The 22,378-nt window shown below is 36.8% G+C and overlaps 2 protein-coding genes across 16 annotated transcripts in view; one reads left to right on the forward strand and one right to left on the reverse strand.

Annotated features, from left to right (window-relative positions):
* The window catches only part of LOC111346799 (uncharacterized), a 31,923-nt gene extending 13,789 nt beyond the window's left edge, over nt 1–18,134 (reverse strand). For 2 of the 6 annotated variants that reach the window (XM_088738089.1, XM_088738087.1), the window contains exons 1-7: nt 17,974–18,134; nt 17,351–17,422; nt 11,227–12,442; nt 10,485–10,592; nt 9,837–9,929; nt 9,181–9,258; nt 1,728–1,847 (exon numbers count right to left, since the gene is read on the reverse strand). In XM_088738089.1, coding sequence (XP_088594215.1) covers nt 1,728–1,847; nt 9,181–9,258; nt 9,837–9,929; nt 10,485–10,592; nt 11,227–12,442; nt 17,351–17,368 — 1,633 coding nt within the window. In that variant the 5' untranslated portion in view covers nt 17,369–17,422; nt 17,974–18,134. Of the gene's footprint in view, nt 1–391; nt 515–779; nt 891–1,289; nt 1,392–1,727; nt 1,848–9,180; nt 9,259–9,836; nt 9,930–10,484; nt 10,593–11,226; nt 12,443–17,350; nt 17,423–17,973 lie in introns of all 6 variants that reach the window. The other 4 variants (XM_088738090.1, XM_088738088.1, XM_088738086.1 and 1 more) reach the window with 3 other exon arrangements.
* The window catches only part of LOC111322632 (tubulin polyglutamylase TTLL7), a 198,229-nt gene that overhangs the window by 162,305 nt on the left and 13,546 nt on the right, over nt 1–22,378 (forward strand). The window contains exons 1-5 of one of the 10 annotated variants that reach the window (XM_088738115.1): nt 18,272–18,931; nt 20,258–20,315; nt 21,134–21,197; nt 21,430–21,497; nt 22,072–22,134. The exons of 3 other annotated variants lie outside the window; for them this stretch is intronic. In XM_088738115.1, the coding sequence (XP_088594241.1) occupies nt 18,592–18,931; nt 20,258–20,315; nt 21,134–21,197; nt 21,430–21,497; nt 22,072–22,134 (593 nt within the window). In that variant the 5' untranslated portion in view covers nt 18,272–18,591. Of the gene's footprint in view, nt 1–18,271; nt 18,932–20,256; nt 20,316–21,133; nt 21,198–21,429; nt 21,511–22,071; nt 22,135–22,378 lie in introns of those variants that run through there. 6 more of the 10 variants (XM_088738113.1, XM_088738116.1, XM_088738121.1 and 3 more) reach the window with 6 other exon arrangements.

The following is a 22,378-nucleotide window of genomic DNA, read 5'->3' on the forward strand; positions in this document are numbered from 1 at the left end:
TTATAATTTGTCCTATGCCTCTCGATGGAACTGATCACAAAATTTAATTTAACAGAAATACTTAAAACATAAGCTTCTACAAATGTTTACTACAATTTACTATACTTTTGCTTTTACTACGATTTTCAACTTTCTATAAAGTATCCTAAATAACATGATAAGTTTTAAGAAAATCTTAAGTGAGGAAACTGTTACAGTAGTGCTTACAGGTGATTGCTTCATTAACTGCTGCCATGTTAACTAGCAAGGCAGAGAAGTAGAAAGGGAGGCCTGGAGAGAGTAACTAGAACTACAGAATCCTGTAAAAATCCAACACTCTCTACAAACTCCTAACATACAGTAGCTGCTACATGCTTAACAAAATCATCCACACTGTTTGGTAAAATAATACCTGGTTGTTTAGTCATCTTACCCTGAGGATGACATTCCTGATTAACAAATCCTCCATAATACATTGAACTGGCTCCAGCATATGGATTCTGACTGTGTTCAGAAGATGGATGCCTGTTGTGGCCTGGTATGGATCAGAAACCAAACATGCCATTTACACATTTAAGGGTTATAATTATCTTAATACAATGCTTACAGTGTGGTATGCACAATGGACTTTTCCAATCTCATCATGTAAGTGAAGTAAAGAAAGTCCTTAAGGGAACTATACATGCAGTGTATGACAAAAGATTTAATCAGAGCGGTTAAGCCAAGAAAAAAACTAGATACTTGTCATTTCTAATGTAATTTAATCAAACACCAAATTATCAGAAATTTTCTGTACTCACTCTGAGAATAGTTCTGGCTCCCATGATAATTCTGAATTACAAAGGCTTCAGAAAGACTCCCTTGAGTATGATCCACAGCTACAGGAGCAGGTGAGCTATAGCTAGAAGAACCTTTTGATGTAAAAGCAAAACACAAATTTGATCCAAACCTGCTTTGTGAAATGAAATGGGTTAAAACACCTGCCAAATGTTAAGTGAAAGTGACCACTTTAAGCAACGTAAAGAGGTCAATAGGTTAAACCCCTTTTCAATGAGAAGCTTTAAGAAAACCTTCCTTGAGGAAGCTGTAGTACTTACTGGTATTTGCTGCAGTAACTATATAACTGCCATGCCTGCAAGCAAGGCAAAAGAAGTGGAGAGGGAGGATTTGAACTAGTAACTAGGACTGCAAAGCCCAGTCAAAACACATGGCAAAATAGATAGGCACTCGGGCAACATTCTCAACTAGCCTCTCTCAACAAGCTTCTTATATGTAGTAGCTACCAATTCCTAGTTATGTTCCCATCTCACCTTGAGGATGACTTCTTTGATGTTCAGGTCCTGCACAATATGTTGAACTGCCTCCAGCGAATGGATTCTGACAATGCTCAGAGGATGGATATCTGTTCTGGCCTGACATGAATTAGATATCACACATGACGATTTTACTTTTTTTTTTTTTTAGCCTTTTAAATTTAAGTACACTTTTTGACAATGAAACATTCTTGAAAAATGAAAGTTTAATGTATAGGACAGGATAAAAGTCAAAGCCACTTATAATAATTATAATATGTCCTATACCTCTCGATGGAACTGATCACAAAATTTAATTTAACAGAAATACTAAAAACATAAGCTTCTACAAAATGTTTACTACAATTTACTATACTTTTGCTTTTACTACGATCTTCAACTTTCTATAAAGTATCCTAAACAACATAAAATTCAATTGTTGTACTTGGTACTCACTCTGAGTGAAACTTCTTTGATCAATGGGTTTGTTTTGAGATGCAGCAACTCTGGAAAGAGAAAACTGTTCATATTCCATGGATGACTGTGGCAAGTGGCCATCAGAGGGGCCTTCTGCACCTACAAAAGGCAAATTGAATGATTTCAGAAGACTCCTCTAGGTTAACTCAATTTGCAACAGCTGATTGATAAGTGCATGCATGGCTCTGGCATAAAAAATGTTAGACTACTGGTAATCAAACAACAAATATATATCAAATACATATATATGAACTGCGGTTAGGAAACATATATGTGCACGATCCTTCGCAGTAAAGCACTATTTAAGTAATAGTGAAAATCAGACCTGAAAAAAATACAGGCCTGTACGGGATTCAAACCACTGACCTCTGCGATACTAGTGCAGCGCTCTACCAATTGAGCTAACAAGCCAACTGGGAGCAGGCCGGTTTATGTCGAATTAATTTGATGGCCTGCTCCCAGTTGGCTTGTTAGCTCAATTGGTAGAGCGCTGCACTAGTATCGCAGAGGTCAGTGGTTCGAGTCCCGTACAGGCCTGATTTTCTTTTCAGGTCTGATTTTCGCTATTGCATAAATAGCGCTATCTACTGCGAAGATCGTGCATCATACATATCTAATACCGCAGTTCAAAATATATGAACTTCATATATTCATTGTATCTCATTTATCACTTTCACGGGTTTATTACGAATCAACTTAACGGCCTGCTCCCAGTTGGCTTGTTAGCTCAATTGGTAGAGCGCTGCACTAGTATCACAGAGGTCAGTGGTTCGAGTCCAGTACAGGCCTGATTTTTTTCAGGTCTGATTTTCGCTATTGCATAAATAGCGCTATCTACTGCGAGGATCGTCCATCATACGTACAAATCCTATTATTCTGGAGCACACAACCAACATTCATAATAATAATAAAGGAAAGTGAGAACAACACAGGTCAATGATGTTCTGTGTACGATGTGCAACAAAGCACCCGAGAGTCTTCCTCCTGTTCTGGCTGGCTGCTCGGCTCTCGCGCAAAACAAGTACTTGTCGAGACACAATGCGGCCCTCAAGGTCTTGTTTTTTGAGAAGCTGAGGGATTTGGAACTAAATTAGATGCGGTCCCCCCTGGTACTCATCCATAGATCCTAAACCAGTCTATGAGTCCCAGGAGGCCAAGGCCTTCTGGGATGTTCCAATGTATGCGGAGCAAAGTTTTGTGAAGCAGGACAGAGTAGATGCGCGTTTCATTGACGTCAAGAAGAAAGAGACGATAGCTGTGGAGATGTAGTGACTGTGGATGGACAACCGGCTGACGAAAACCGAGGAGAAGACTGCAAAGTATGGTCCTTTGAGGTGGGAGATGGCTCAGCAGTATCCAGGATACACCATCAAACAACATAATATCATCATTGATGTCCTGGGCGGATGGTCGAGAGATGTAGACGTGACTATGATAGAACTTAATTCAGAGGCCGGGGAGAGGGGATCCTAAGAAAAATGCAAAAAGCTGTCCTTTCGAACACCTTGAACATTTCAAGAACTTTTAAAATTGTCACTGGATAGCTAAGAAGCTCACTTATATAACTTTTAGAGATTTTCCGTACCTAAGTTTCTTGTATTTATCAGATTATTATATATATATATCTGTATTGTATTATTTAATTTTTATTTACGTTTTAAGAATTTTAGGAAGATTCTATTGCTACGCGCAGCCTGGGCCACGTTTATCGCCCCAGTCTGTGTATGATCTTATGGCAAACATAAGTTTTTACAACCGTCGGATTATATAGCGCCCACATCAAAAGCTTCTCGTGGCTCTTTACAATATTATAAAATAATAAAATAACCTAATGCACATAAATAAAATTCAATCAAACAGAAGAGAATTACTAGTTACAAATTTTGAAAAGAGACAAGTCTTGATCTTCTTTTTAAAATTAGTTATGGAGCTAGATTTACGAATTGAAAAAGGAATACTGTTCCACAACTTGGGTGCGCACACAGAGAAAGCTCTGTCCCCGTAGGTCTTTGTCTTTGACACAGGTTGCACAAGATGGTCCATAGAGCTAGAACATAAAGATCTTGATGATAACTTGATCTTGAGTAGATCAGAAACATATGATGGACAGAGACCATTGACAGACTTGTACACCAGCAACAGAAGCTTGAACACAGTATGATAAGAGATAGGAAATCAGTGAAGCTGCACCAGTAAAGTAGTGACGTGATCAAATTTGCCCTTCGAAGTGACAAATTGAGCAGCTGTATTCTGTATTAATTTAAGTTGATGCTTACGTAAGCCATAGTACAGATGATTCCAATAGTCAATACGCGAAGTAATAGAAGCATGTATAACCTTTGAGGCACAGTCACTAGTCAGATAACGACACATCCTGAACAGATTTCTTAGGTGAAAGAACGAGGTTTTGCAGAGATGTTTAATTTGATCATGAAAAGTCATGTTTTTGTCAAATTTAATACCAAGGTTGGTAACTGACTTAGCAATGGAGATATTTTCATTTCCAAGAATAATGTGATCAAGCGAGACTCCATTTCAGAATTTAGAATGAATTAAGGATACATCGGTCTCATCCTGATTTAATTTTAAGTCATTATCTTGCATCCAGCGGTAAATCTCAGTCACGCAGGCAACTATGCGCTCGATAACGAAATCCACGTCACTGGTATCAAAAGACAAGTACAGCTGGGTGTCATCAGCATAGAGGTGGTAATTAAGATTGTATTTCTTGATTATTTCTGAGATAGGAGATGTGTATGATAGATAGAGTACAGGTCTGAGTACAGAACTTTGAGGAACACCAACTAAAAAAGGTCGCGCACAGAGGACTGAGATTGATCAATGTCAACAAAATGAGTGCCTTCCCAGAGGTATGAACTGAACCAATTCAGAACAGTGCCGTTAATACCGAAACGTTTATCAAGTTTCGCCAACAAAAAGGTGTGGTTTACAATGTCAAATGCAGCAGACAGGTCCAGGAGAATCAGGATCACTCTCTTGCCTTTATCAAGAGATAACATGATGTCATTGTGTACTTTCAAAACTGTAGTTTCAGTGCTATGCAGTCTTATATGCAGACTGCAGAGGTTTGTGTAGCGCATTGGTAGTAAGATATGTTTTAAGTTGTAAAAACACAGCTTTTTCGACTAGCTTGGAAACAAATTTCAGACTGGACACAGCACGAAAATTAACGAAATCTCCAGAGTCAGAATTAGATTATTTTAACAAAGGTTTCACCATGGCAGTCTTGAGATACCTCGGCATCTCACCAGTAGTAAGTGATACCTTAATGATATTTACATTTATATGTTATTAGGTCGGTAAAATTATCAACATATCACACCAACCGTAAAAATAAAGCAAATAACTAGATAAAGGTAATAAGGAAATGAATAAAAAACAATTCTGTTGATGTTGAAAATAAAAGTTAAATTACGAAAACTAAATAAGCTATGTACAACCATCATTTAAAAAGGCTAACCTATGTTTAAACATTTCTAAGTAAGTTGACGAAACAATGGTCTCAGGGAGGCAGTTCCAGTCTGTTATAGTTCTTGGAAAAAAGGAAAATTTGAAAACGTCTTTACTTGCATAATTTTATGGCACGCAAAATTTAAATTGATGGCTTCCCCTCGTGCGACTCTCGGAGTGCAGTACTAAATATTCTCGATTATCTATGTCAATAAGACCACAAGTTAGCTTATACATAAGTATTAACCAAGGCTGCCTTCTTCTCGTTTCCAACGTGGTCCATCCTAAATCTTCGATCATTACAGTAACACTAGCATATCTATGATAATTATGCGAGCAAAACCGTGCTGCTTTACGTTGAACTCTTCCCAGGGCACTAACATTTTTCTTTAAAAACGGATCCCAAGCCGCACTCGCGTATTCCAGCTTCGACCGTACTAGGGATGTATATGCAATTTTCTTTACATTCTTTGGGCAATTCCAAAAGTTGCGTTGGATTGAACCCAGCGACTTGTTTGCTTTAGCTGTTATGGAAACGTGATCTGACCACTTAAGCTTGTTACTAATAGTAACCCCAAGATATGGGAGGGTATCCACCTGTTCCAATTCGACACCACAGAAGACGTATTTTCTCCGGGCTGGGTTGATCTTACGTGAGATGGTAACAATTTTACATTTGGAAGGATTAAACTCCATTTGCCAATAGTGTTGCCAGGATTCTAGTCTGTGTAGGTCAGATTGAAGAAGGTCACAGTCACCACCACTGGCGATCATGCCATAGAGTAAAGCATCGTCTGGAAAGAGCCTAACTGTTGATTGCTCGTTGTCGGGTGGGTCGTTTAGATATAATAAAAAGAGTAGTGGGCCAAGGACTGTACCTTGGGGTCTGCCAGAAGTCACTGGGCTTTGACTTGATGTTTGGCCTTCGCAGATAACTGACTGGAAACGTTGTGTAAGAAATTACTCCAGCCAGGTTAGAAGCGGGCCCTGGATTCCATAGTGGTGCAGTTTCCTTAGGAGATGCCTATGAGGAACCTTGTCAAAAGCCTTAGCGAAGTCCAGGACGACCGCGTGAATTGATGAGCTCTGAATAGCCTTTGCCATGTGGTGTAAGGTGAGAATTAGCTGCTTCTCTGTAGATCTCTTTGCTCTAAAACCCTGCTGACAGTCAGTTAAGATGTTATGATCGTTTAGATGTTTCATAATAAAGCTGTGGACCATATGCTCAAGGATCTTCGACGCAACACAAGAAAGGGATATCGGCCTATAATTGGCTGGATCAGACTACTTTCCCTTTTTAAAAACTGCGCACATATTTGCCTCTCTCCACCTGCGGGAGACAGTACCAATGTCTCTCGAGTCTTGAGAGATGTCAGTCAAAATTGGAGTGATGTCTGCAGCAAAAGTTTTGAGAAACCAGGGTGGAATCTGGTCAGGGCAACAGGCTTTGTTAGGGTTTAGTGAGGACACAAGTTTTAAGACTCCCTGTTCGGAGATAATCAAAGGGCCCAAGCCAGGCGTGGGATCAGATCTCATTTCTGGAATGCTCTCAAGGTCTTCTTTAGTAAACACACTCGAAAACTGGTTGTTTAAAATTTCTGATTTAAGACCACTATCACTTACTACTTTGCCGTCTACTTCAAAATCTGCAACCCCCAGATTATCATGGTTATGTCGCTTTACGTAGGACCAAAAACGTTTTGGGTTTTCTTTAATTGCCTCACCAAGGTGGTTACTGATACACTCTTCCCTAGCAGAAGACTTAAGATTTCTATGCACGCATTTCCTGGCTGCCAAAAATTTATTCCAGTGTTGATCAGACCCTGTTTTCTTTGCCTTGTTGTATAGTCTTGTTATATATTCTTCAGAGCAGGCACCAATGTCAGGTAACACTTACGCACAACAGTAGCAGGTAGAGCATCGAGTGAGCATGACTTAATTGTATTGTTTTTAATGAGATCAATGACTTCAACATCAGTAAGAGGAACAAATGATGAAAATACTGATGAACAACATGATTCCACAGCAGAACAGGGCTCAAATTATTGGTTGTTTACACGCCTCCCGTTAGCAATCTTACGCCGGATGCCGTCCACTTTAGATTAAAAGAAGTCAGCAAAAGCATTTGCAAGTTCGACATTGTTTTCAGCCGCCAGATAACTCTTCCTGGGATTTTTGTTAAGCATCTTGTTAACAGATCTAAAAAGTAAAGTAGGGTCATGGGAGCTTTCTTCAATAAAGGTAGAAGAGTAGGCCTCCTTCGTTCAATGTAGCAGTTGATTTACAATATCACATTGAGACAAGAATTTCACTTTGTCAGATTCAAGTTTAGATGATCGCCAATTATTCTCGAGCATTCATCATTAAGTTTATCAACCAAAACTATAGCTGACTGATTTTGTTGGCTTGTTGACCGATTCTTTTAATATCAATTTTAAATTAATTCAGTGTAAGATAAAATGTCGCCAAAGGAAGAAATTAAAGCACTATCTCAAGAAACAGTTAAGAGCAGCTAGCAGGTTGGTGAAAATTAAGGTTTTTTAAACACAGACAGACAAACAAACAAATGAAGAAATCAAGAAAGTTCAACCAACTTAAAACAAAAATTTAGATGTTCCCATGAAGGTCCTTCTGCTTTTTCAGGAGTAGGAAAGAAGAGATCCTCTAAGAAGAAATATTAGATTATAGACAGTAACTGCATTTGGAAAAGAAAAGTTTAACTGCACTTAAAAATCTACAGGTGAAAAACATAATTAAGTACCCATGATCACCTTGAGTATTAATAATTGAGTAACTAATTTATTTTCTACTTGTTTTCTGAGGAATTTGATTCATCAATCTGTTTACTCCACTCAGTGACAAATTATTCCATGCGAACAATATTTTTCTGATAAAGCATAATGTGGTAATAAATTATGAAATAACTGGAATACCAAGAACAACTTGTTGCACTTCATAATTTAAACACAAATTTCCACACAAACGTCATCTTTCCTAAATAAATTATAAATAAGCATAAATCAAGTAATCTCTCATTGAAAAGATGTTCTTCACAGGCTAAGAAACAAACAATACTTATCTAAAATAAATCATTTCAGGAAAAAACAACATATGCACTATATAAACATGTAAGTCTTGTTATAATAAGAAAGCCTAGCCAAGGAATTTAAGGTCCCCTGTGATTTAGAACCATTAGGAAGAAAACTGTAAACACCTTCAAACACCGCGTACATCTCATTTAAAAGAATAGCTCTGATCAACAGTCACATTTGCTCAACCGATTGCAGGAATAATACAAAAGGGTTACCAGGAATTTCACTAATCTTTTTTTTTGTTTTTGTCTTTTTTTTTGTTAAATAACTCTGTTTAAACAAACTCAGTCTAAACAAAATCATTGATTGTCAAGAATTCAACATCATCATGCCAATAACACTGACAAGTTTTTTTTTTCAAGACTCAGTGAGCAAGTAGAAATATTCCCGCATACTTAAAACCTACTCAACAAGTGCTGAATCATCTTTCAAGAGTCACTCAGTCTAAACGTTTAGTGACAGTTTCTTGTGTTACATGTATCAATTCATAATGCACGTTTCAAAAACCCTAATACTCTGAAAAAGACTTTCAAGTCACTGGTCATTGTTGAGATCTGTACAACTAACTACACAAGATTATCATGGTTCCTTCTCCTCTTTTATGTCATTTAACTAGCACCAGAATGCACAGTGCCTTGCTCACTGTGAGCCTATCATCATCATTAAAACTTTTCACTGAAAAAAAAATTCTTTCTCAAGCTCTTTTGCATCCCTGTTCTCATGCTCCTGTTTAAAGGAGTACAATTAGCTATCTAAGATAGAGGAAGTTGTCTACCATCATGTTGATTTGGTTATATCAACTAAGTTGCCACAGTTTGTTTAGATCGATATTTATTTACTGCATTCATGTTTTACCTTTATTCATTTACCTTCGTGTTGAACTGCTATGCTGGTCAAGGATTCATTCCCTTTGAATGCAGCCACGGACTGCAAAGTGACAGGATCAACTACATGTATGAACAGAAAGAATAACACAGTATAAATGTTAGAAAGAAAAACACATTATAAATTTCAGAAAGAAAAACATGTTATAAATTTCAGAAAGACAACCACATGAAAAATTTCAAATCAGGTGCATGTAAAAATTTAATGTTCTACATTTAAACATACAGCTTTGAAAAAACAGTGGCATGCTACAAGCAATATTAAGAAATCTGATCTGGCCTTTTCTACCTTCAGCTAATAATTATTTACTGATAAATTGAGGAGGAGACTGTATTTTTCCTTATCATACTAGTACCAGTATCAGTAAGTGTAACTGTAAAATAAATCAAGAATCTCTTTAACCTGATTTGGTAATGACTATCAATATTTCCAACAGGATTTACAAGCACATGGTAAATGTACAGTAAATGATCACACAAACAAGGGCACATCTTAGGCAATGACCTGAAGTACACATGAACACTTTGCTGTTGTACTTACATCAATCGCACCATGATAGAAAAAAAAAAATGGGGGAAATTTTTGAAAAAGCGCTGGATTTCCAACCAAATATGTTGTACCATTTTAAAATGAAATTTACCTTGAAGGTGTTTCACAGATTGATTGGCAACAGAGGACGAACTCCATGTAACCTCTTCATTTGAAGCTTGCCTAGACTTGTTTACTATGGCATCTAGAAAAGAGAAGTTTAACCACTCCCATTACCCAGGTATACATTATAGAGTAACATTTTTTTCCCTGCTGTTTTCTGTTGAGTTGAATTATTCTCTTTACGTCACTCAATGATAAACTATTTTGCAATAATTTATTACAATAACATTTGACTAACAGTGCATAATGCGGCTGTTACGAATCATGAATTATCCCTAGCCAACATAAAAGCTTATTTTCATCTACAAGTACAGGTAAATTTCTCATCAACAAGTTCTGCAGGTGATCAAGAAGTCTTCCAATGTATGAACGTTCAATACTGGACATATAGAAACATTCCTTGTTCAATACCGAAACTCACAAAAGAGCATATCCAACTCATAATATAGTCTTGTAAAGTTAAGAAATTCAGGCCAAAAAAGGGTGAATGTCCACTTTGATTTAGAGCCGTTTGAAAGAAAATTTCTAACTCTTCCCCTTGTTAGCTTGTACATATTATGGTGTCTGTTTCACACAGCCCACTTTTTTTATTATCCTAAAATACATGTAAACTATGAAGAAAGATGCAGTTGCCTACCTTCATGGTGAACTGTTACGGTAGCTGAGGAGTTTCTGCTGTTAGAAACTGCTTGAGAAGGTAAAGAGTTATTGTCCACTTCCAGGGCCTTGCAAGTACCAGGATCACCTAAATGTATCCACCAAATGGAAAGAAAATTACAAGAAATTTAAGAGTGAAAAATATGAGCATACGGTCTACATACATGCTTGAAAACTAACGACATGCCTTGTCCAATACTAGATATATAAGTTTTGGTCAACTGATAACTGAAGCACAAGACAATGGAACTGGGTCAAAATGGTTTCATTATTTTCAAACACTAACTCTTTGATAAACTGTTGTTTAAAAGACTTTTCTGTAGTCAAATAATTTCTCAAAAGATAGTAACAATTTTTCCCAAAATAAAGATTGCTAAATTTAAAAGTAAGACTAGAACCTTTTATGCTTATAGAAACCCTCATTTATTGCTTTATCTTGGCTGTAACTCTTTAAAAAGTCCAACAACACCAATCCTGTACCACTGAATCGCCATCAATGTATCAAGAACTGTTTCAACACCATTATAAAAGAAAAATTTGGTGATATCAATGGAAGAAACAATTAAAGCTTAAATTTAATGAAACCATTTACATGTTTAGCCACCCTATAGCTATGAGCATCTCAAACAGCTTTTTGATAAAAGCAGTTGTGACTGTATTAATTATACACTTGTCTGATAAGAAAATAAAAATAAGAGATAAAAGAATAGGATAGTTCTTACCAAAGACAACATGCACCATTTTCTTAACAAGATCTTTACACTGCTGCTGCCAGCTGTACTTCGTTGCATACTTTTCTTGAAGAAGAGTGGCTTCCTCAAGTCGCACCTCCCTTCTTTTCTGACGGACAATTCTGATGGCATTGGCCCAAACTACAGGATCTTCTGATTCAACTACATGAGAGTAACCAGAAGGAACCTCCTTCAGCACTTCTCCAAGTCCAGAGTTACCACTTACAAGAATAGGTAGACCAGCAGATAAGGCTTCCAGCCCAGTCAAACCAAAACCTTCAGTTCTTGAAGGCATGATTGCCAGATCAGCCTCGCAGAATAAACTGCCAAGCTGTTCTCGATCTTCTTTGAAGCAGCGAACTGTTAGTTGACTAGGGGGAATGTCAAATGCAAGCAACTTGTTTTTCACTTCTTCCTCTTTTCCTTTTGGTGCACCTACAAACATTAACTGGTATGGCTTGTCTTTCAACTGAGCAATTGCTTTTACTGCAATGTCATACCCTTTTAGCTCAAAATCTTCACCATCACCACGCCCAAACAGGAGAACACAAAAGTTCTTCCTTTCTTGTGAGGCCTGTTCAACACTACAAAACTCGGTAAAAATACTTGGGGTGAGAGTGACAACATGCTCATCTTTCTTGCTAGGGCGAAGGTAGCGAGAGAAGGCATCTGCCAGTTTTGGTCCAATGGCAACCACCTCATCAGCCATCTCACAAAGTTTTACTTCTGCACGATGTTTTTTCTCACCTCTGAAAATGGCTTCTTCATAACTTTTGAACATTCCAAGTTCTTCTGGAGCTGTGTGAACTACCTGGATCCACTTGCAGGGTTGCTGCTTTTGAATGAGTGGTATCTGTCGACCCAGATGCACTCCATGTCCTATGACACAGTGTGGATGATGACCTTTAGGTAAAGAAGCCAACCAATCCACTGGCTGATCATGACCTGGCAATTCTTGGGCTTCAATCAGTTGAACATCATGGCTTCTGGCAGCTCTCCTGTCCTCCTCGCTACATCTTGGAAGATATACACTGACATCAACATTGGGATGTTTTGCTAACTGAATTGCAAGCTCCCTGTTGATGGTTGACAAGCCTCCTTCTGATGACCTCCATTCACTACCCAATAGAGTAACTCTTAGCACTTGACTCTCCATCAAACTTGGGCTTCCCTGTGATGTAGAGGCTACACTACGAAGGGATGATTCCTAAAAGAAAGTTTTATTCAATGTGAATCAAGAGGAATTACAAGCAGTGAAGAATACAGAGAAATAACAATTTAAACTCAATAGGGTTGTCAGTAGACCAGACGATTTTGTACCGGCTACTTTGTGAAATGTGATCAAAGACAGAAAATATTAAGTATTTTTGAACTGATTTTGGCATCAATGTTTGGCTAAAAAAAGTTACTCACATTGTTCCAAAAAACTCCAAAAATCACATCCCAATGAGTTTTAAATCTAAAATCTTTTCAGGAGAGTATACACAAGAGGGGAATGTTCCTTTGCAGCATGCCATGCTTTCTACATGTGTGCAAGCATACTGGGGGGAATTCAATTTAACCACCAGCTACTCTCTTTAGATATTTACTAATGTCACAACCCTGATTCAAAATAATAAGACTGATTTAGGGCTGCATTACTTTTAACCAATCCCTTTTTGGATTATTACTAGCCCAAACTAAAGTCTATAAAGAGATTGATCTCTACAGTGAACAACCTGGAAACAATGCTTTGATTACAAGTCAGAATAAAACAAGATGGCAGGTTTTGTAGAATTAGGTCTCCTGTTTCGATAAGAGATAATATAGTCATGCCATGAGTTACATCAGACTCTACCCGGAAAAATGATGCTCACTTAAACACAGCTCTACACTGTATTGTATTCTTACTAATTCATGGGAATAATTAATTGCTTGAGCTCAATTAATCTTTAAAAATAGACAGTGAACAACTTCATGTAGCTACTGGTATAGTACAATTTTTGTAGCATTAAAAAGAACTAGAGGTTGTAGTGTTCCACAATATTTGTCTCAAAAGCTAAAAAGAAAACCTGCAGCATTTCACATAATTATTTATAAGCATCCAGTTCCACAAGAGAAAGACAATTCAAGAATAAATTGTCTATTTGACATTCAACCAATGATTGAAATGGTTACAAATTATAATACTTACAATGATAACAATGGTAACATAATAACAATTTAAAGGATTGCCCTGAAAACCTCATGGTTCCCCTATCCCCTTGGGTCCAACAAAGATTGACAATGTTTCTTTTAATTTCCCCTGCTGAATGGAAATAATTGTTCATTTTATTGCCATTCCATTTTTTTAAACTTTTTCTTGAGATATTCTGTCATTCTGCATCTTAACATATTCTGCCATTCTGCTGATCCAGCGTTCCTCGATTCCATCATTCCATAGAATAACTCCAGGTATCATATTTCCTGTAAGTTCTATGATACATGAATCACACCTATTAAGATATTTCTATGAGGGAAATTTCTGTTTTAAATCACCCACAATTCTGAAATGAAGGCGAGATGTTTATCCCTTTCTGCTGTCTTCCAAAATGTCACAGCAAGTCCTTGTAGTGTCATGACCTGTCACAGCAGGAACTGAAAAGATTATACCTAAATTGGATCTACATAATTTGCTGATTTAAATGATAAAAAGCTCTCCATTTAATGAAAAAAAAATTTTCCTTGAAGTTTCATGATGCACCAATCTAACCTACTGAGATATTTCTGCTGGAAAACTTTTGTTTCTACAATCCCCTGCAATCCTGAAATGAGTGTAAGATGCTTATCACCTTCTGCTGCCTTCCCTGGTTTCATGGGAAGAACTGAAACCATAATGTGCTAGTGGCTGTAAGCCAGAAATCAGAAAAGGAAAGAACTCAAATGGGTATCGAGGGCAAATGTCAAACTACTAACCTAAAGATACTCAGAGAAAAAAAAACAATAAGTGAAGACCTCAGGTCAAAATTGGGTCAAGATTGGAATTCTGTTGTTAATTCTATTGTCATGCAATCACTTGCACTTGTGAGATAACTGCTACGCATTCCCAAAATACAGTAGGCACAAAAGTTTCTATCAAAAGGGCTTTGCACGCTTGATTTGTATCAAGAGCTCATGAGGAAAGAACTGAGGAAATATTGTGAGTTCCCATGAAGAATCAAAGCTTAGACTTTCACGATGGGGCCACAGATACTCTAGGGTGGGGTAGGACACTCTTTGGATCATGTGTGACAAGCAGCCCACATACTGTTACTAAGTCTTTAAGTAACAATATAACTTGGACTATTATATTCCATCTGGTAATGAGTTTTTAATACTGTTACGATACTGGATAATTCTCTTAATAGTAAAAAGTCTTGGTTGTACAATCTTAATAGGACAGAATATCTCTCATTCCTGAAATTCATACTGTATACTAGGTCTGCTGAAGAACTTATTGAACTCCAATGATTGCATATCAATGCATGTAGAGACAAGGCTACACATTGACGGCCAGCAATTGGCCCAAACATTGCAGTATTACCTTGAATATTAATAATTATAATAATAATTATTATGATCATAATTTATATTGTGCAAATTAACATATGGATATGATCAAATGCACATCACAACACTTTTGAGGGGACTTTGGCCTGACTGCATCAGCAGTGTACAATCAATCAAAGGAAACTTGAAGATACCCCCCCCCCCGCCCAATTCCCAGTAAACAGGCCAGACGACATCACTGTAATCTTGTGAGTGGGTTCTTCAACGTCCCCTGCCTAACCAAATTAACTAATTAATAGATGCAGGTGATGGGACCTATGGTTTATTCGTCCTTATTCAAGAAAAGTAGAGTGTCTCTCCATTTCTTGATATTATAGCAAGGTAGCACATTCTCCTCAGTTTTTATTTGAAGACCTTGAGTGTTGGTCTGGCTGGTGCTCGAACCCTTGACCTCCCATTCAAGAGTCCGGCGCTCTAACCAATATTGAGCTAACCAGGAGGTGGTTGAGTATAAAATATAGCAGAAATTGTTTTGTCAGAATCAAGTACTGTGTAAGGGGCAGGATTTTTTTCTACATCTCTGCTTAAGATAAACTTAAACTGAATAATTCAGTCTGTGACTGCGAGTCTTGTAAACATGGGATAAACTGCTGGCAGCATTTTTTTGTGTTCTTGGATTTTTCAACAGTGAAGCATAAGAAATGAGCTTACATGTAGTATTCTATGCCCTTTTATGAAAATTAAAAAGTGAATGTGCAGACCATAGTTTCCTCCATCTGGGTGAAGCAATACCAGAAGCTAGGTCTCCCTTAAACAGGTCTTCTGACAGGGTGCGTGGGTGCGGAACTGCACAATTCGGTCAAACCCACACAATCCCACACAATCCGTGAAAATTCGCAAAATCCCGCACAATACGGATATTTTTATTTAATTGAAATTTCAATCAAAATGGGTATTTCTGTCAAGTATCAAGATTTCTAGAATATTTTAGACTATTTTCAGACTATTAGCAGAAATTTAGCCCAATGAGACCTACATTCCTGTGATGAATTTGTCTTTTTATTACAATGAACAGAAAAGATAGTTGGACAGCTCTTTCAAATATATTGCATTCATTTTGTAGACAGTTTACAAAGTCTTTGTTGACAAAGTTATGAAATAATGCTGTGAGCATGCACATGATCAAAAGGCCAGCCTGTGATAGTTGAACAAATGATAGACTGTTAGAGAAACTGTTGAACATCCTTAAGAGATGTTACAGCTATGAGGTTACACAGACAAGGTGAACACGCTTATCGATCATCTATAATCTCCAACCTTCCAGAATGTATTTTGCACACAGATGTTGTTCTTCCATGTTCTTTAGTCAGCAATCATGACACTGTCTATGCAGCTATTAACATCAAAGTTACCAGATTCCAAACCAAAGGCACAAATTCATCAGAAATTTGAAGACCTTTGATGAATCTTCTTTTATTGAAGACTTTAAAACACTACCATACCATTTGCAGCCTCTTTTGGACACTATGCTAGGAACTTTCAGGATGTTCTTAAAATCGGATGGCTTCCAATAAATAAGAGAAGAGATTTAAACCTCCTGAAATCATTCTTTAAAGCTTTGCATAACACTGAGACTCGGCCAGATTATGTTAAAATGATAAAATGGGAATGCCACAAGGAACTGCGCTCAAGCAATTCAATTAGATTGTGGTCGCGAATGAAAACAGGACTTTCCAAGATAACGCGACAAAGCTATTTGACAATTTACCAGAATCTGTTAGAAACTGTAAAGATTACAGAACTTTTCAAGACTTTCAAGGAATTTTTTATGTAATAGAGTACAGAGCGATTAGTTAGTTTCACTGTAATTTCTATTCTGTTAATCCTACTTCTACTTTTAATTGCATATTGTGTAATGAATAACTTAATTTGATTTATTTTAATAGTAATTGATGTACCTTAACAGGGAAGTGCCACCTGGTGGATCTGTTCATAAACCATTATTATATTAATTTATTATTATTATCATTATTATTATTATTAAAGGTTGATCATTCTTTCTTACAAAAGCAGTCTGTTTCTGTCAATTACTTGAAAGATGAGATTTGCAGACTACAAATAGGCTATAAAGTTAAGAAATCTTTATAACAAAAGCACTGTTTGTTTCTGACAACACTATGAAGATGATAAATTGAACAGAAATACATTCCAGTGACGACTCACAATCATTTCGCATCTGGTCAAGACGTAAGTTTTCAACTTAAGTGACGGTGAACCACTGAAATTTCTTTATTCGTTAAAAAATTTTACTCAAGGGTACTGATCATCTGTGAAGTCTTTTTTTTTTTTTGGTATTACTGTAAACAAGGATTTACTTCCACGAGAGAATGTCTGAAAACATGAAGTGCAAGTTGGGCAGTCCTGCATTGCACAAATTAAAAGCAACATACGAGTACTAATTGTAGTGCCTGTTGCCAAATACGGGGCAGGAAAAGCGAAATATAAAACATAAAAGAGACAAGTTGGAAGAACTCAGTGCATACACTTACACTTACGTCTCTTTGATACTGTGCAATTTCAATCATCACCCCAAAGTATGCTTACGTACCTTTTGTAGCCTAGACATCACAGGAAGCCTTCGCAGTAACTTTGATTTTGAGTCCTCAAACTAACTCGTTATCTGGCAAACAAAAGCAAACGAAATATTTCAAACTAGGAGATCATCTTAACAGCATCAATGTTGTGTACATATAGAATGCAACCATTGCACACTGGATTTGCATTACGTCGTTCAGGTAAAATTGTATGGAAGCGATGGAAGCCACCCATGATACTTGTCAGCTGCAGGTAGGGGTTATGGTTATTAGGTCAAAATTTGTTGTAGCTCTGGAGTTCGAAGACTAATCCATTGACCTAATTCAGGGTCTGTCAACGTATCTGATGAAAACGGAAGCAGACCATGCGGAATACCGAACTGTAGCCAGCCACATCTTTGATGGGTAAATGATTCTCGAATTCCGCCTCGTTGGCCTTCCGAATTCAAGGGGTATTTTAACATCAGTCGACATTAAGTAAAAATAATCACCTACGTTGCTACCTTCAATGAAAACTTTTACGTTTACCGCACGTTTCTTTGGCCATCAGAAAGTACGTATATTTAGTAGTTTCAAAGTCATAAATCTAGAACTTCATTTTTAAATACGTAACGCTACATTCCGACATTCGGCTTACCTTTGAAAAAGACCCTCTGGTCACATAGGAGACAATCGTTAAGGACATGAGGATACTACAGACTGGCAGTATGTCTGTTCATCCCATCTTTGAGCAGAGATTTATAAACTTCACAAAGGAATCGAGCGCTATTGTAACGTGGGGCTGAAATATGATTGCAATGCAATTTGTGTGGGGGGCTCCCCTATTTCCAAATATGGAGGTTGTACGGGAGTTTTACTTGGGAAAAAAAACTGTTTTGAAAAGTATTTTTGAATTGATTAATCATAATTGTTCTTTATTTTTTTTTATTAATTTTAAAATAATTGAATATAATATTTCAAAAAACAATGCTTGGCAAATTTTACGCTTAGAATGATACAATTCTAAGTGTTTCCGCATCTTCTTTTCCATGATCGTTACATGCGTTACCAGATGTTGCTATGGTAATTCTGTCACGCTACACCTGTGTTGAAAATTCACCGACACAAAAGCTTTACATACAAGCACACAATTCTCGTCTGCGATCAAAATCACTTTCCAGGAGACATCAGTGTTTATGATTTCAGCCATGCAATGTGTTCATAATGAGTGGGAAGGAAGAATTTCGTTATCATCACGAGAAAAGACGATTTGGCTATGGAGATTCCATTGTCGTCTCGAACATCTTTGAGTTCTGTAACCACGGAAGACTGCAGCCATGGTTTCGATGAAAGTAGGTCTGCCATGACCAAAGACAACCTTAAGTTGCTTGATTTAAGCACTGCTGTTGAGTTTAGTAAAAATCAAGGAAAGGAAAGTGAGTATGCAGCATCTTTGGCCGACGAGTGTGAAGAAGAAAATTTAGAACAGACTAGAAGCATGGTACGGGTTCGAACAAACCATGTTCCCAAGCAAATAGTAAACAATTCTATCAAGAAGAAACTTCCAAGGAAACGCCGTGTAACTGCCAATTTAGCTGCGACAAAGTACGATGTTGGTAAGTTTAAACTACAATTTATTTTGGCTGAAAGGTACATTTGATTAGATTTGTTCTTCGTGTGCATAGAAGATTACCTAGGTTACAAGACAGTGTAAGATATATTTGGGCATATTTATTGCATTAACACACATAGTTTGAGGTTAAAAGTAAGACTAGTAGAGAAATCTATTTTTGAACTTAGTTTAGCTCTCGTCAATTGTTTGAAGTAACAACGCCAACGTTGATCTTTTGAAACAAAATAATCGCCATTGTTTCTCTGAATGTGTGGTTTAAAACTGTCGATCGGAGATGGTTTTCAAAATAGATTAATTATTTCTTTGTCTTGAAATTGTGTTTTGCACTCAAGACATCTCTTAGGGGCGGTCTGTAGTCAGCTTTATTGCATAAATTGATCAGACGCGCATTTCCTCAACCAAGACAAGTACAAACTTACAATTAAAGATCGCTGCAAAATTCAGCGTTATGTTGCCAACCTGCTTACATCGCAGTCAGTCACGCGTCCACGTAGTGTACGTGTGTTGATAATCAACACTTTTGGTGTTTCAAATATCAACAGTACTGTATCCAACCACAATAGACCGTTGAAGTGTCGGCTTATTCATAATTAACACCCAATAAAAAAAAGCTTGCTTATTGTGCAAGAAAAAATCATAAAAAAAAGCTTGTAGACACAAAATTGCTAGGTGCTGGAGGATTACAAACTTTTCGGTATTCATTTGGATCTGTATGCATGTGCATGTAGAACAATTTGGTTTTTTTTTTCTTGAAAAAACATGTATTCTTCCAGGCACGTGTATATGAACATGTACATGATATGTGATAACGTTAAATTGTTGTAATCTCTTTATTAAGCTATCCACTTCCCCTACAACCTCAAGTATTAAAAGTGCTAATTAAGCTGCCTTCCACAATTGCAAAATACACAGTTTTCATCTGTTACAACAACAAAATCACGTAAAGAACACTTCTTTTCATTATTGTTATCACAAGTAAGGTAATCATGATGGCCACTGACAGAAGTAAAGAAAATATCACGGAGAACTTTAGCATATGTATGTGTAGCTGTATGCTTCCCCCCCTCCCCAGGAGAAACAAAAGGGAGGGTTTTGTTTGTCCTTGAGGGGGAGGGTATGGCTACATGTAAGGTGATAGATTAATATCAACATCAAGAAAACAGGCTAAACAAAATGCAGTTTATTTATACCCCACTGTCAAGACTGAAAAAGTTTTACTTAATCAGGGGATTTACAGTATTTAAGAAATTTGGAATTATCTTATACCAGTGCAATGTTAATCTTTCATTACAAAAATTCTCTCCTGCAGTTAGGAAAGTTTGTCTTCAGTGTGGAATGCATATTGCAAGGGATGATGACATAAACAGGTACGTTAGCAGGGAGATGTAATGTGTCACATGTGCCAGTGACTGATTGCTATCTATCCCCAGGGCTATGGGGTGTGGTCTAGCATGTGCCAGTGACTGATTGCTATCTATCCCCAGGGCTATGGGGTGTGGTCTAGCAGTGCCCAGTGGCCCCTGACACCTTACCTTTGTTCTTAGGTGACCCAGGAATCTTAGTTTTTTCATAAAAGCATATGCTAGGCACCCTGGATTTCACAGTTTCTGACCACTGGGCTCCCTTCAATTTTTCTTCGAGCACAGCCTTGATCCCCTGTAAGATAAATATTTTTTACATGTAATTATGAAGTGCGATCATCATGATATTTCAGATCATGTTGTCATTTCCCATAAAGATAGCAGCTAGTATCTTGAATGGAATATATTAGTCTAATCTTGAGAAAGAAAATTCAGCTGGTTCTGTCTCAGTTTATGCAACTTCATAATTGAAGCCTGATGATTTTTACATGTATCTCCTCATAGTGGATACGTTCTGCTGTCTGATAGCTTATTACCATTATACCATGTTAGACTTTGTACATTTTCATTTTCCACCCTTAAGCTCTTAAATCAAACTTCTGGCTGGATCGATGTCCTCTTCATTCAGTCTCTTCAGATTGTTTTTCCATATGAACATTTAAAAAAACAAAGAGCCCCTAAGTTCCCTTTTTTTTTATAAAAGAATTGAGGGTTTATGAAAAAATAACTGCATAATATCCTAACATAAAAACCAGAGTTTTCAATCAATTTGGTAAATGTTATTTTTGTGCTCTCTTTAAACCAATGACTATCTCTACATTTAGTTTCCTCATTTGGAGTGATTCATCAGTGCCAGTGGAAAAAATCATAGAACTGAAATCATTTCAGGTATGATATTTTTTTCTACCAATAGAGTTGTTTGAGCAAACCAAGTACAATGTAATTTTGTGGGAATTAAAGTCTCAAAGTACCAGTGTGCAAGATACATGTACCTTCAATTGTAAAGAAATAATTACACTCAGGTAGCCAGTATCTTGTAACTGTTTACATATTTATTAAGTGCTTCTTTAATGATAATGAATAATTATATTCTATCTACCCTGTTTTCACTATTATAAAGAAAATCAACCATTTTCCAAGTATGGGTGAGATTTGCAGAAAGGATAACCTAGCTCGGAATATGGCAAAGTAAGTGATTTAAGTAAGTGTTATAAATGTATATAACAAGATTATGTATTAATTCTTAAAACTTGTAGATTGAAACTGAAGTTACACTGTAATTACTTGTGAATATAAATTATGTAATTATGATTTACAATGTATTAATTTATTGTATCTCATGTGACACCCATATTTATGCATGTACTTTTAGCATTCTTTCTTTGAGGCTAAATACATATGATTGGTTTGTGGTTTGTCCTAATAGTAGTAGGAGAAGCAACAGGAAATAACAGCATGATTGTATTCACCTCTGAATTAAAAAAAATATTACATGGCTAATAAGGTCACCAAAAATTTGGCAGGAAAATTCTGCACAGTTGGTAGAGAATTCTTAGACCTTGGGTTACCTAGGGAATGTCAAATATGCTTTGTTGAATAGGTGCCATGAAAAGTTTATTCTTTCAATCAATGATGAAACCCCTTCTAAACAGTTCTGAGCTAATTGATATTCATGTATTTAAGTTTGCAAATCTCGTAATAAATATTTGGTCGTAGTAATACAATAATTGTCATATTTCAACACTTTCTCTTGAAATCCCAGAATGCAAAGAGCTCACCCAGAGGAATACAGTTTCATTCCACAGACTTGGGTTCTCCCCGCAGAGTATCCTTTATCAACCAATATATTGTGGGATATAAGCAGTTTGATATTTTTGTTACAGTTACAAGATGTAATACTTGTAGCTGTATTGATTGCATAATCAAAATTTATGCACTGTACATACTTTGATCATTGTGAATTGTACAGCAAGCATAAATGATAGAAACTTTGAAATCTATGCTCACAATCCAAGTTAACAATGAATTATATCTCTAGAAACTGTATCCATGCAGGGGCTGTGGTTGGT

Source organism: Stylophora pistillata, chromosome 11 (genome assembly GCF_964205215.1).
Source record: "Stylophora pistillata chromosome 11, jaStyPist1.2, whole genome shotgun sequence".
NCBI lineage: Eukaryota > Metazoa > Cnidaria > Anthozoa > Scleractinia > Pocilloporidae > Stylophora > Stylophora pistillata.